This window comes from Notechis scutatus, chromosome Z (assembly GCF_049901735.1).
Source record: "Notechis scutatus isolate UNSWTSFEM ecotype Mainland chromosome Z, rNotScu1.2, whole genome shotgun sequence".
Classification (NCBI taxonomy): Eukaryota; Metazoa; Chordata; class Lepidosauria; order Squamata; family Elapidae; genus Notechis; species Notechis scutatus.
This window is the reverse complement of record NC_142025.1, coordinates 79,374,514-79,387,834: the sequence shown is the minus strand read 5'-3', so window position 1 is coordinate 79,387,834 and position 13,321 is coordinate 79,374,514. Positions and strand designations below refer to the sequence as shown.

At 36.5% G+C, this 13,321-nt stretch overlaps 1 protein-coding gene across 4 annotated transcripts in view; it reads right to left on the bottom strand.

Moving 5' to 3' along the window:
- BRD9 (bromodomain containing 9) overlaps nucleotides 1-13,321 on the bottom strand; it is an 84,751-nt gene that overhangs the window by 32,196 nt on the left and 39,234 nt on the right. For all 4 annotated transcript variants that reach the window (XM_087947132.1, XM_087947134.1, XM_087947133.1 and 1 more), the window contains exons 8-10: nucleotides 6,461-6,593; nucleotides 4,632-4,707; nucleotides 1,218-1,313 (exon numbers count right to left, since the gene is read on the bottom strand). In XM_087947132.1, the coding sequence (XP_087803258.1) occupies nucleotides 1,218-1,313; nucleotides 4,632-4,707; nucleotides 6,461-6,593 (305 nt within the window). The remainder of the gene's footprint in view (nucleotides 1-1,217; nucleotides 1,314-4,631; nucleotides 4,708-6,460; nucleotides 6,594-13,321) is intronic.

The window sequence follows — 13,321 nt, the reverse complement described above, 5'->3', positions numbered from 1 at the left end:
AAAACATTCCTCTCCCCTTACTGTCTCTCCACTTACATTCCTCTCCACTTGCTGTCTCCAGCAAGCCTTCTGCCAGCTGAGTAAGAATGAAGTAAAAGGTCTTGTTCCCTGATTTCCCATTCCAGGGAGGAGTTCCACTTTCCCAATTTTGTGACTCACACAAATAGTCAGTAACTTTGTTATTTTCTTCTTCTTTCCCTGATTACTCTCCGTTTGTTCTCCAACATTCTCTTCTGTCTAAAAAAATAAGGCCAAGACCACTCTTTGCTCCTCCATTTTAATAGAAACAATTTAATGGGTCTCCTACATATTCAGCTTGTCTGGCATAAACCTTGTCTGCACGTACCCCACAAGAATCAAATTAATTAGAAACTCCATCTCTATTCTCTAATGGTCTAATTGAGCAATATTGTAGCAAGAATTCATTGCTGGCCTTCCAAAAGTCAGAACTCCTCCATTCTAAAGTCAGAACTCCTCAATTGTTCATCTGTATGATGCCTATGGCAATAGCCTCAATTTTCCAACAAAGCAATCTCCTTGAAGATAGTTGCCTTGTCCACCCGGGCTTCCAACTCCAACTTTATGCACTTTAAAAATAATAAAGTCTTTAGAGATAGTAAAAATACTTCTTTTCCTCTTTTTTTCACACTACAACTAATAACACAAATTAATAAATCATCAGCACACAACCTTCACAGATTCAGCCAGTTTCCATTCTTGTTTTTTCACATTTGATAAAGTTTTAAAATTATTTAATTGTACTGTGATGCCTGTTTTAATTGTATTCAAACTTTTCTTGTTGATTTTTTAAATAAATATTGTTGTTTGGCATTCTTATTATATATAAAAAAATGACATAAACATATTTAAAAATGACTTAAATATTTTAAATTGAAGGGTTCTGAGCCAAGGACAGAATCCTGACTATGCCACTGAAATAAGTCTCCAGTTCAGCGAGGAGTTGCAGATAAACCTTTGGTGTTTAAGCTAGCTATGAATACCACAAAGAACTTGTATGCTTGAGAAAAGCTTGCATTACGGTATCTACATCCAAATGAAATTAATCATTTATATTTCAATGAGACCTACAGAACCATACTGCTTGAGTCACTGAATATCTAGTAATTACATTCTAAAAATATTCAAAATTAAATGAAAATATGAAGACAAATGCTTAATCTTATAAATATAAATATTCTTTGCATCACAGAACTTACCTTTGTGCCTTCTTTCATCTTTAAAGCCTAATGCTGTAAAACCCGGTAATAATTTGCTAGATAGAGAGCTCAGATCCACTGGATGGCTTTCCTCCTCTATTTTCAACAATAAACATATACATAAATGTTTATTAAGTTTTCAAAAATAATAGACAGGAGGATTTTTTAAATAAAATATCCATGGATTTTAAGAACTTCTGCCTGAAATTACTAAAAAGGATATTCTGAAACTGTTAATATTTTAAAACAGTATCAGTTTGTTTTAATGTGACAGTAAAAAACAAATGAGCTGCAGGAAAGATAAACTAGATAATGAACAAAAATAAAAAAATAATATTATTAGGTTATTCAAATAAGCAGAAAGAATTGTTTTTTCAGTTATCTTTTTAAAAATTATAATGGAGGTATATTTTCAAAACTAATAGACAGGAGGATACTCTTACAATACTATCATAGAGTTTAAGAAGTTTTGCTTGAAATTATTAAAAAGGTTATTCAGAAATTATCAATATTTTAAAACAGTGTCAGTTTGTTTTAAAAACTTAGTAGAGTTAGATAATAAACAAAATAAATTAAATAATTAGATAATAAACAAAATAAAATAAACAAAAATAAAAGAAAATAGGAATTATGTTTTTTAAATTATAACAGAGGTGTATTTTCAAAAAAGTTCTATAAATGGACGATAATGACAGAAATTTTACAATTAATGCTTGATAAAACATTACTTATATCAAGCAGTATACACTGAATTGAAAAGGAAGCATACATTTTTGTTTAAAATCTTCACTATACTATTATTTATAAATGTAAAAAAAGAAAACACTCCTAAAAACAATATAGATAAGTATTTGATTTTTGACTTCCTCCTTCTTTGCAGAACTGACCGGTATAAACTTTCTAAAGTACTGTTCTCTAAAGAATTCGTTTATTTTACTAAAAGGAGGAGACAAATACATTGCATTAACTGTGACAAAATTGATGCAAGAAAATTAATGAACAAGTTAATTCTGACATTATTAAATAAATGACTCAGGAAATTGAGCATGTAAAATACGAAATTTCATTGAAGATACTTATTAAAATATATTTGCAATATAAACATGAAAGAGCTTGACATATAATAAGCGAAATTGTTGGGTTAATCAATAAATGTTGAAATACAAGCCATAATTCAGAATTACCCAAGAAAATGAAAAATAAAATTAAAGATTTATGTAACAACTTCAAATGATAGTTCCAATCAATTTTAGATGTATGCTTTATTTAAGGAGGCGACCCCAAATGACTTACACCTTTTTTTTGCCTTTTCTTTCACCTTCTTTCACCCTACTGAGAAAGTATATATGAATCCTGGCTGCTAGGATGGGTTGGGGCTGGGTTTTGTGCAGGGACTGTCTTTTGAAGACATGCCAAAGCCCCCTTTCAATAGTTCTCCTTGGCTAGGCTGGGGCTGACTTTGTGCAAGAAAAATGGAGGGAAAGCCTAAAATAGTCCCTTTGCAAAAAACAAAACAAACCACCTCTTGGTGAGGGCTAGGCTTCACATCCAAAATGAAAAAAAAGAAAAGAAAAAAAGAAACAGTTCATTGCGAAGAGTTCCCAGAGTAGGGCATTTTGGGGTGCTCTTTTCTGGGAGTTTTTGCAAAGCAGCATTTTAGGAATGTTTTACAAAGGAATGTTTTAGAGCAGGGGTCCCCAACCGCCGGTCCGCGGACCGGTACCGGGCCGCGGAACAAGCCTTACCGGGCCGCTGGTTGCTGGGCGCCGCCATCTTTTTTGGTAAAAAAGCAATTTTTCGTCAAAAGATGGCGGCGCTAGCGCTCGGGTGAGCTTTTCCGGTAGAAAGCCATTTCTACCCGAAAAGCTTCACCGGCGCTGGCGCCGCTTATTTGACGAAAATCACTTCCGTGACGCCACCGGAAGTGATTTTTCGTCAAAAAAAATGGCGGCGCCAGCTGACGCCGGAACCGGGCCGCGGCGTCGAAAAGGTTGGGGATCCCTGTTTTAGAGCAATGACTTTGAAGCCACTTTTTTTTTCCCAGACAAAGCCCAGCCTCGCAACCAAGGCCAGGCACACCCCATCAACAGAAGGAGCAAGAAGATGTTGAAAAACATTTGAGGCCGTGGAGTGCAAAGTGGCAAGGGTAACTGTGGCTGAGACTGATTTAGGCAGCTGTAGTTTCTTGGGGCATGGCAAACAGTACCAGAGATGAAACTTCGGGGGTTGTTTACTGTTCCATAAGAAATGGGGAGAGAATAGGCGGATGGAGGGATTTGGAAACAGTCCCTTACCTTACTGAGGCTTGGGGCTAGGAGGGATGAAACCTTGGAAAGGCTTGGATTGGGGTGGATACTCACTTAACAACCAGGGGTGGGATGCAAATATTTTACTACCGGTTCTGTGGCCGTGGCTAGGTGGGAGTGGCACATGCGCGATAAGGACTGACTGGGCAGGTAGGGGCAGGCGGAAAGGGGCGGGGCCAGCCAGGGGCACAATTTGCTTGTTCTCCGAACTGCTCAGAATAGTAACAACCGGTTCTACAGAACTGGTCCGAACTGATAGAATCCCACCCGTTAACAACCCACAATATTTAGTTAATGACAGCATTGCAATGTAGTAGCGTGACATCTTACTTTATGACAGCATTGCTTAGTAATGGAAATACTTGTCCCAACTTAGTCATCACGGACTAGTGGTATATTGCTTTGCGTGGCTATGCATTTTTGCTTTAAAATGTAGCATTTTTATGCAATAATACTGAGATGGTGCTACATCAGTACAATAACATGATTTAAAGGCGATGCAGAAGAAAAATAGATTGGAGACTAATTATCTATCTCAGATTGAATATAACACAGATTTAATACTATTGCCAGGCTTAATAATCTTCTACACAAATTCAGCTTAAGGAGCAACTGAACAGATTTTAACTAATTAGGTTAAAATGGTTGCATAATAAGCAACCTGAGGGAGATAGGCAGTGCAAAACTGTGAAAAATGAATAAATAAATAAATAATGAATGAATGAATAAATAAATAAATAAATAAATAATACATACATACATACATACATAATGATGGAACTTGAGTTAGAGCTCAGAGTCTTTGTTCATATAGGGTTACTTGTAAATTTATATTTTATCACAAATGTAACTTAATTCTGACCTTACCAGAACATTAGCCAAAAACCTTCAAATATTAGCTCACCAAATATATCTGTTTTCAAATCTTTTTGTTGCCTATTCTGACACAGCAGCATATTTAATATTCAAATGGAATTACCTATGTCTATTAAATAAAAATGAAAACATTATACATTTTCTTTTTGTAAATAAAGTACAATCACAAGCTTAATTATGCAAAATTAAAAATGTTTAAAAATATAAACTATTAAAATTATCTGAAAATTACCTTCTGCTTCAGGATCTGATGGATTGAGTACACTGAAGATCAAAGATCCATCATTATTCTTTTTCAGGTAACCTATCTGTATTTAAGTAATAACAAAAGGAAAATCAGGATTGTTTTTTAATGTTTCCTGTTTAAGCAGTAAATACTAACAGATACTAACAGATCTATTAGCACAGGAGTCCCCAATTCCCAGGCCATGGCTTATTCAGAACTGGATCACACGAGAGGTAGGCCAGGGCACACACGTGTGCAGCTCTACTTGTGTAAGCAGACAGCCAGCGCACATGCATATGCAACTCCACTCACACGTGTCTGGCTAGCGCGCATGTATGTGCACAGCTCAACTCCTAATGAAGCTGTGCATGCATGCGTAAGTGGCTGTATACTGTTTGTGTGAGTTGAGCTGCTTGTATGTGTATGCACCAGCTCGCCACTTGCATGGCCTGGTTCCCTTCTCCCCCACCCCCCAGCTGCAAAGTTTGGGGACCGCTGTGTTAGCAGATACTAACAATAACTGATGTTGAATGTGTCACTAGAAGAAAAACTGTGCCTATGCAATCTAATAAATCACCTTTTGAATAGGATATGAACATTTACATTCTTAAATATTATACAATGAAACTGAATTCACATTCAGGCATGATATTTTTCGGATTAAAATCGGAATTCGATTTTTTTCGGAATCGCCCGGCGGTGTGAGCGGAGCTCCGGGCGAGCGGTGGCGAGCGGCGGGCGCGCGCGGCGGTCGGTGCGAGCGGCGTGCGTGCATGCGCGGCGGTCAGTGCAAGCGCGGTCAGGCGGTCGGTGCGAGCGGCGGTCGGTGCGAGGGGCGGCGAGTGCGGCGATCGGTGCGAGGGGCGGCGCGCGTGCGCGCTGTGGCGGACGAGCAGCGAGCGCGCGGGCGGGTGGGCGGGCGATTTCTTGGCGCGCGGTGGGGGTCTCTTTTGGCCGGCCCCGATTTTTTTTTCAGAGGGGAATATCATGCCTGCACATTCTACTGAAATACAATTTTCTGTGTTGTTCTAAAAACAGAGCATTTGTATTAATAAATGCTCTAAATCAGGGATCCCCAACCTTTTCGACGCCGCTGCCCGGTTCCGGCGTCAGCTGGGCGCCGCGCCCGGTTCAAGCGTCAGCTGGGCGCCGCCATCTTTTTGACGAAAAATCACTTCCGGTGACGTCATCGAAGTGATTTTTCGTCAAAAATATGGTGGCGCCAGCGCTTCTGGTGAGCTTTTCGGGTAGAAATGGCTTTCTACCCGGAAAAGCTCACCGAGCGCTTGGCGCCGCCATCTTTTTGACTAAAAATTGCTTTTTTTACCAAAAAAGATGGCGGCGCCAGCAACCAGCGGCCCGGTAAGGCTTGTTCCAGCGGCCCGGTACCGGTCCGCGGACCGGCGGTTGGGGACCCTGCTCTAAATAAAAGAAAAAATGGAATTATCCAATGTATTCATTTAGATTGACACAGTCAGTTGATATTGTTCATCAAATTTTAACTTCAAATCTTCTAGTTGGGTTATACTCTTTGATATATTCTTGTCAATGTATACAACACTACATTGTCATAAGCAACATTAACATGTAGGTTAAATAGCTGAATTTTTAAGACCTTCATCGAGACAGAATATTAAGGACATGTCATTTAATTTCCATTTATATTCAAACCAAGGTCTAAAACATTTAATTTTTAATCTGTATTGTAGAAATTTAACAAAAAGACTCCATACAAAAATATTCATGTACTAAATACTATGTAAAAATTCTTGTCCAACTGAGCAAAAATTCCTGAGAAAATTAGCCAAACAAAATATGAATTAATTTAACAAGACCTTGCTATTTGGTAGACACTGGTTGATCCGATCTCGTGCTTCATCTGCTGCGTGCTCTACCAAGGCCAGGACGTGTTCTTCCGCTGTGCTGTCTGTCAGACTGCATGCATTTCCTTCTGGTTCAAATATATAGCTATAAAAAAGTACAAATTATTATATAAAAACAAAACAAATGCACTCCCATCTCCACAAAAAGATTTTCAACATTGAGTTTTATGACCACTAGGTAAATATAATGAATTTCCTGGGTAAATCAACATTGTTTTAATCTTACTATATTTTTAAATTTTAATATCGTAAGACTACCCAGCTCCATTGTGACTCTAGATCAGGGGTCCCCAACTGCCGGTCTGCGGACCGATACCGGTCCAGCGGAACAACTCTTACCGGGCCGCTGGTTGCTGGGCGCCGCCATCTTTTTGGTAAAAAGTGCTTCCGGTGAGCTTTTCGGGTAGAAAGCTCACCGGAAGCACTTTTTCATCAAAAAGATGGCGCGCATGCGCTCGTGAGCTTTTCCGGTAGAAAGCCATTTCTACCGGAAAAGCTCACCAGCATGCGCCTCATCTTTTTGTGAAAAAGTGCTTCGGTGAGGTCACCGAAGCACTTTTCGTCAAAAAGATGGCGGCGCCCAGTTGATGCTGGTACCTGGCCGCGGCGCCCAGCTGATGCCGGTACCGGGCCGCGGCGTCAAAAAGGTTGGGGATCCCTGCTCTAGATGACAGACAATATTAAGAACAAAATGAACAGGAAGAACAAAGCCATTTACAAGGAATAAAACCAAGTATCCTCTCACCATATATCACTCCTACCAAGAGTCCACCACTTGACTTAATCCAAAGCCTAAGGGGTAACCAGTGCTACACATGAAGCAGAGCAATTACATCATCATATTATGGTATGCTCATAACTTTCCATGCTGCTGTGATCTGGATTTTTTCAGCTCTTGAGTAAACTTTAAAGACACCCACATGTAGAATATCTTAAAATAAATTTAAGCTGGGGATCTCCAACCTGAAAAGGCTTTCTTTCTTTTGCTTGTTAAAAAAATATATGTATTCTTATGCCTAGAACTTCTGTTCATTAAAATAAAGCAAATTGTATCATTAAGAGTAAAGTATTAAAAAGATATCAATAATGTTTGATATAAAACAAGTGAGCAAAAATAATTTATATGAAAATATGAACAAAGAAATTATCACAACAGATTAACTGACTATATTTTGATAATAAAAACTAATTAAGATGAACAGCAAGAAAGAGAACAGAAAGAGAACAAGTAAGAATCATATATAGAGGAACTCAAATCAATTCCAATTATATAATCATCTATATTAGAAATTAAAGAAAATATATTAAGTAATAATAGTGTAAAAATTTCACTTATTTTTTTGTGATGAAATGGGTTCTTGTAGCTAAAGAGAAAAAACATTCTGAAAACAGAACAGATTTTGGCATCAAAACGATTGACCAGCATGCAGGAAAAGCCTTGTTAAAAATATCCAACAAGTACTGTATTAAGCAATCTACCAATCAAATTAAAGTACGTGGTTTTAATAACAGGAATATCTTTTGGTAAATATTGTTGATAGAAAAGTAAATTTTTCTCAAAATTATATTAGAAAAAAGCACCATAACATATATTTAAAAATCCAGAATCTATAGCTGCAAATTACTGCAGTTCTTTAATTTCAGAAACACCTTGAAAGCTTAATATTGTATGAATCTGTGCAGTAGAAGATCCCAAGCAAGATTGCAAGCATCCAGTGTCTTACCCTTATGGGGGAACTCGGGCAGGCTGCAATGACCAAAAATTGGCCAGAACTTTCAAGTGCTCAATTTCCTTTCCATACTAATGTCCTAATCAGTTTCGTTGATATTGGAAAAAGCTACATAATACATATCCAGAAATTCAGGGGGAGGGGGAATGAGAGATTTGAATCTGTAAATCTATTAAGTGCAGATCAAGTATTTCTTATCAACATAGTTGTTGACCTTTATTGTAAGTACTTTATAAAGATTTACTATTCCCTGGATTTACCACTGGAACAGGTCTCCAGTGGAAAATAAGGTCTCCAAGGAAAATAAGCTCTTCTGTCCATTCTTTCTCTTTTAACAATAATTTTAATTGAAGTTTAGAAATACAGTGCAATCTAACTTCTGAAATATTCTTTGTTCATGAGAGGCAAGTAAAGCATTTACTGGAGTGTTCTTTATTTCTGAATAAAACAAAGTTATGCAAAATCAGAAAGATATATTACTGAATAATTTTAACAATTAGAACTAAACCTAGATTAGATCAATCCAATTTTAGATTTCAAGTAAAAGATACAGCAATAAGGAACTGATTGGCAGTGAACCAAAAATAACTTCATCTAGCATAAATATTTTAAAAATGTAATAAGCCAAATAGTTATTTATTTATTTGATTTATATTGCCGCCTATTCGCCCATGGCGACTCAAGGCGGCTTACACAGTGTAAAATCATATTTAAAAATAAAAATAAAAACAATAAGAACTAACAAAAAGAATCAAATAAATTAGTAAAGTACAATAGAACAAAATTTGGGAAAACAAAAAAACCAAACCAAACAAAAACAAAAACCAACTCCCCCCACCCTGACAGTTATCCCATCAAGCGAGTAAAGAACAACATCAATAACAAAAAAGAATAAACACTTACACTTGAGACAATGATAAACATGTTTCTATAATGAACTTATATTATAAACAAGAATCTAATTCAATAGAAATTGAAGGAAATTTGAATGAAATATGGCTCAACAAAAAGAAATTCTTTTTTTTTTTGGTAAATTTTATTTGAGTTTTCACAAAAAGAAAAGAAATACAAATAAAACATCTTTTTTGAAAGCAGCATAATCCCGGGTTACATTTCTTCATACAGACGCAAATTCAGATTCATGCTCATTTTTATATTCTATTCCATATCTTATTACTATTTTACATTTTCTACATAGCTTCTCCCCTTTTAATTTTCTCAATTTTATTTTATTTATTTCATCTCAATTCAAATCATTATATTTATATTTTTTTGTCTGTCCTGTTTCAATTGTCTATTATCTTTTCTCATTAAACAAAATTTCTCCTGTAGTTACTGATTGGAGTATGACGCCTTTATATCTTTCCCCTAAAGTTGTAACACTCAATATAATACATAACTTCCATTCGGATTCTGCTTGGTACATTCTTAAACTACACACTGTATTCTTGAAAAAAAAAGAAAAAAATATATAAATATAATTAAAACAACATTCCATTCCAATTCAATTCTATCATTAATATTCAGTAAAGTCTTAACATTTTTCATGTTGCTTTTCAATTAAATATCATACTTCTATGGGAACAATTATAAACTTTCCATAGTTAATTCCCCCCCCCACTTATATTTTATAAAACATTGACTAATTAAAATGTTCCCGTTCCTTCCTAATTCAATTTTCTCATTTATTTTATTTCATTAATTTTATTCACAAACATTTCACTAAATTACACTAACTATTTTATCCCTCATTCTAATCATATGTTGTTTCCAATTTTCTAAAGTTATTTCTATTACAAATATAACAATACAATCTTATGTACCTTTACAGAATCCCTTTTTCAGATAGATTTTCACCCATTATCTCTAAATAGATCCTGTTTCTTTATATCTTGCTCCGGACCTTTGTAACTTGTTTTCCTTTCCTTCTTTCCTCTCTTCTTCTCTCTCCCCTTTTTACCCTTTGTCTCTCTACCTCTATTTCCCTCTTCTGTATTCCCCTTTTCTGTTGCTTTCCAGTATTATACATATTTTTTGAATTATTTTTCTTTTCTTTGGTTGTTTTTTTTTAAGTCTTAAATTCTCCATTCTCTTTCCCCCCTTTCCTTTTTCTTCCCCACATAGTTACTTGTTCATTAAAGATGGCTTCTTCTTTGTCCCAGTCTTCTTGTTTTGCAGTCTTTTCTTGTTGTTTCTTATAGTTCCAGATCTCCATTTCTAAGAATTGAAAAACGAAGCCAAAGGAACCCTTCCCTTCTTGTGCATCTTCTTTGTACTTTTTAAGTTCCATTTTCAATTCAAGTGATGCCATTGTATAAATTTTTAAACAACCACCCGATTGATTTTAGCCATTCAAATATAATAACCAAAAATCCAAAAGTCACCAAATAATCCAAATACACGCAAGCTGTTTCTTTTTTGCTCTTTTTTTTTCACTTTCTCTTCCTGGGGTTACTATCTAGTTGCAAAGTTTCAGTTAAAATGTATCTTTTAGAAGTCTTATTGAAGTTTTACTTTAGATTCTTTTGAAGTCCAGGCAGTCTCCTCCCTCTTCCAGATCCTGCCCTTATTCTTTTTCTCTCCCTTCCTGCTTATAGAAGAAAAAGTTTTTAATGTCCAGAAATCTTTACTGTCCCTTTGGCATTTTGTTTTATTTTCAGCTTAATTGCCTATTGATGCCAAAGCAGATTTTTCCGATTTCTTATTTAAGTCTCTTAGTTGTCAATATAGGGAAGGAGAGAGAGAAAAAAAAAAGCCAAACCTTTCCCTTTTCACTTTCTTTAGCTGCTTCCGACTCTTCTTTGGGAGCGATGTTATTTTTGTAAAATTTAAATTCCAGGGTACCTTAGTTGTTGCTTTTTCAACTTAACCCGGTTAGCCAAAACTTTCACTTCTTATCTTCCTCCTGCACGTTCTTTTCCGGTTGAGTTCTTCTTTGAGGTGGCCATTTCTGACCACCGCTCCTACCGCTTCGGAAAGGGAGTAATGGCCAGCTGAGGAGGAGAGATGCGGCTCTCCTCGACCCTGCTGGCGGTCTCCCCCCTCTTCACCACCTCTACGGGGTGGCTTAGCCCCGAAACCAGCCGGCTCGGGGCGCTACAGTGGCGAGCCCAGACAGAAACCGCGCATGATCGCGGATTCCTGTCTGTCGCCGAAGCCCTTCAAACCGGAACAACAAAAAGAAATTCTTTATTAACTTACAACAGAACAGAGTCAATCAAAAAGTGACATTGAATTAAGCCTATTTCTATAAATTACTGCAGGCTTTTTCAAGAAATTGTTAAATTTAATTAATGAGATACAATTACAATGAATCTTATATGTCATGGAAAGAAGCCTTCATCTCTTTGATTTATAAAGGAAGGAAAAGATCTAACCCATTCTGAACCATAGACTTATCGCTTTACTGATTGTGGATTATAAGCTTTTTCAACAATTTTTGCTGAGTCTAAATAGTCATTTATTTATTATTATGATATTTGTGCCACTATCCAAAGTGAGTCTAGGTGGCTTTTAGCTGAAATGATACATTTTGACTAGACGGATTTATCTCAAAGAAATATATGTGGAATATTATATATAATCAGAAAAATTAAAATTAGCCATATTTCTTGATGCTAACAAAAATTCTGACAGTGTTTAGGCTTTTATATTTGCAGTTTTGAAAATAAAGGATATGGACAATTCTCTTATGTTCATATAACATTTATAAAAAAATAAGCAGCCAAAATTGTAGTAAAGGTTCTTATTTTAAAGCAATATATTATATCAAAGGGGACAAGGATGATCTCCTATCTTTACTGGCATGAGAACCATATCCTACTAGCTATGCTAAGAGAGCAAAATTTCAAGAAAATAAACTATAAAAGAATACAAATTAAAATTTAGCATTTGCTAATGATATTGTATTTAAATTGCTTATGGTTCAGTGTCAAGTTACCAGATCAATAAAGAGAAAAGTCAAATATTGATAAGGAATTTGACAGTGGAAGAAATAACAGAACAACAGAATTGGAAGGGAGATCTAGTCCAACTCACCACTCAGACAGAAATATCTATACCATTTCAGATAAATGGTAATCCAATCTCTTCTTAACAACTTCCAGTGTTGGAGCATTCACAATTTCTGGAGGCAAGTTGTTCTGCTGATTAATTGTTCTGTCAGGAAATTTCTCCTTAGTTCTAGGTTGCTTTTCTCTCTGATTAATTTCCATCCATTGCTTCTTGTCGTGCCTTCAGGTGCTTTGGAGAATAGCTTGACTCCCTCTTCTTTGTGGCAAACCCTGACATATTGGAACTCTGCTATCATGTTACCCCTAGTCCTTCTTTTTATTAAACTAGACATACCCAATTCCAGCAAATGTTCTTTATAAGTTTTAGCCTCCAGTCCCCTAATTATCTTTGTTGCTCTTCTCTGCATTCTTTCTAGAATCTCAACATCTTTTTTACATTGTGTTGACCAAAACTGGTCACAGTATTTCAAGTGTGATCTTACCAAGGCATTAGAAAGTGTAACACTTCAAGTGATTTTGATTCTATCCAGTGGACTGCTGGATGGTCGGCGAGGTACTGGCGAGCCCCTAGCTGTGATCTCTGGCTGGGCCTGCCCACTCGCCCTTGTTCTATGCTTTCCCTAAATGACTAACTTTTCCCCCACCCAGGCAAGTTCTGAGCTGCCCTGCTGTACTCACTGGAGCTGCCTGAGTCAATTAGCTGCCTGTTTGAAACTGTGTTTTACGAAACTGCAGCCCATCTCTGATTCTACCCCTCTGTTAATGCAGCCTAGAAGTGTGTTGGCTATTTTGGCAGCTGCAGCACACTGCACTAGGACTCCAAGATTCCTCTTACAGTTACTACTATTGAGCCAGGTACCACCTGTATTATACCTGTGCATTTGGTTTTTCTTGCCCAAATATAGAATCTTACTTTTTTCACCATTGAATTTCATTTTGTTAGATAGTGCCCAATGTTCAAATTTGTCAAAATCCTAATGTATTTTAAGCCTGTCTTCTGGTGTTGGCTATTCCTGCCAGCTTGGTGTCGTCTGCGAATTTGATGAGTTTCCCATCTATCCCCTTGTCAA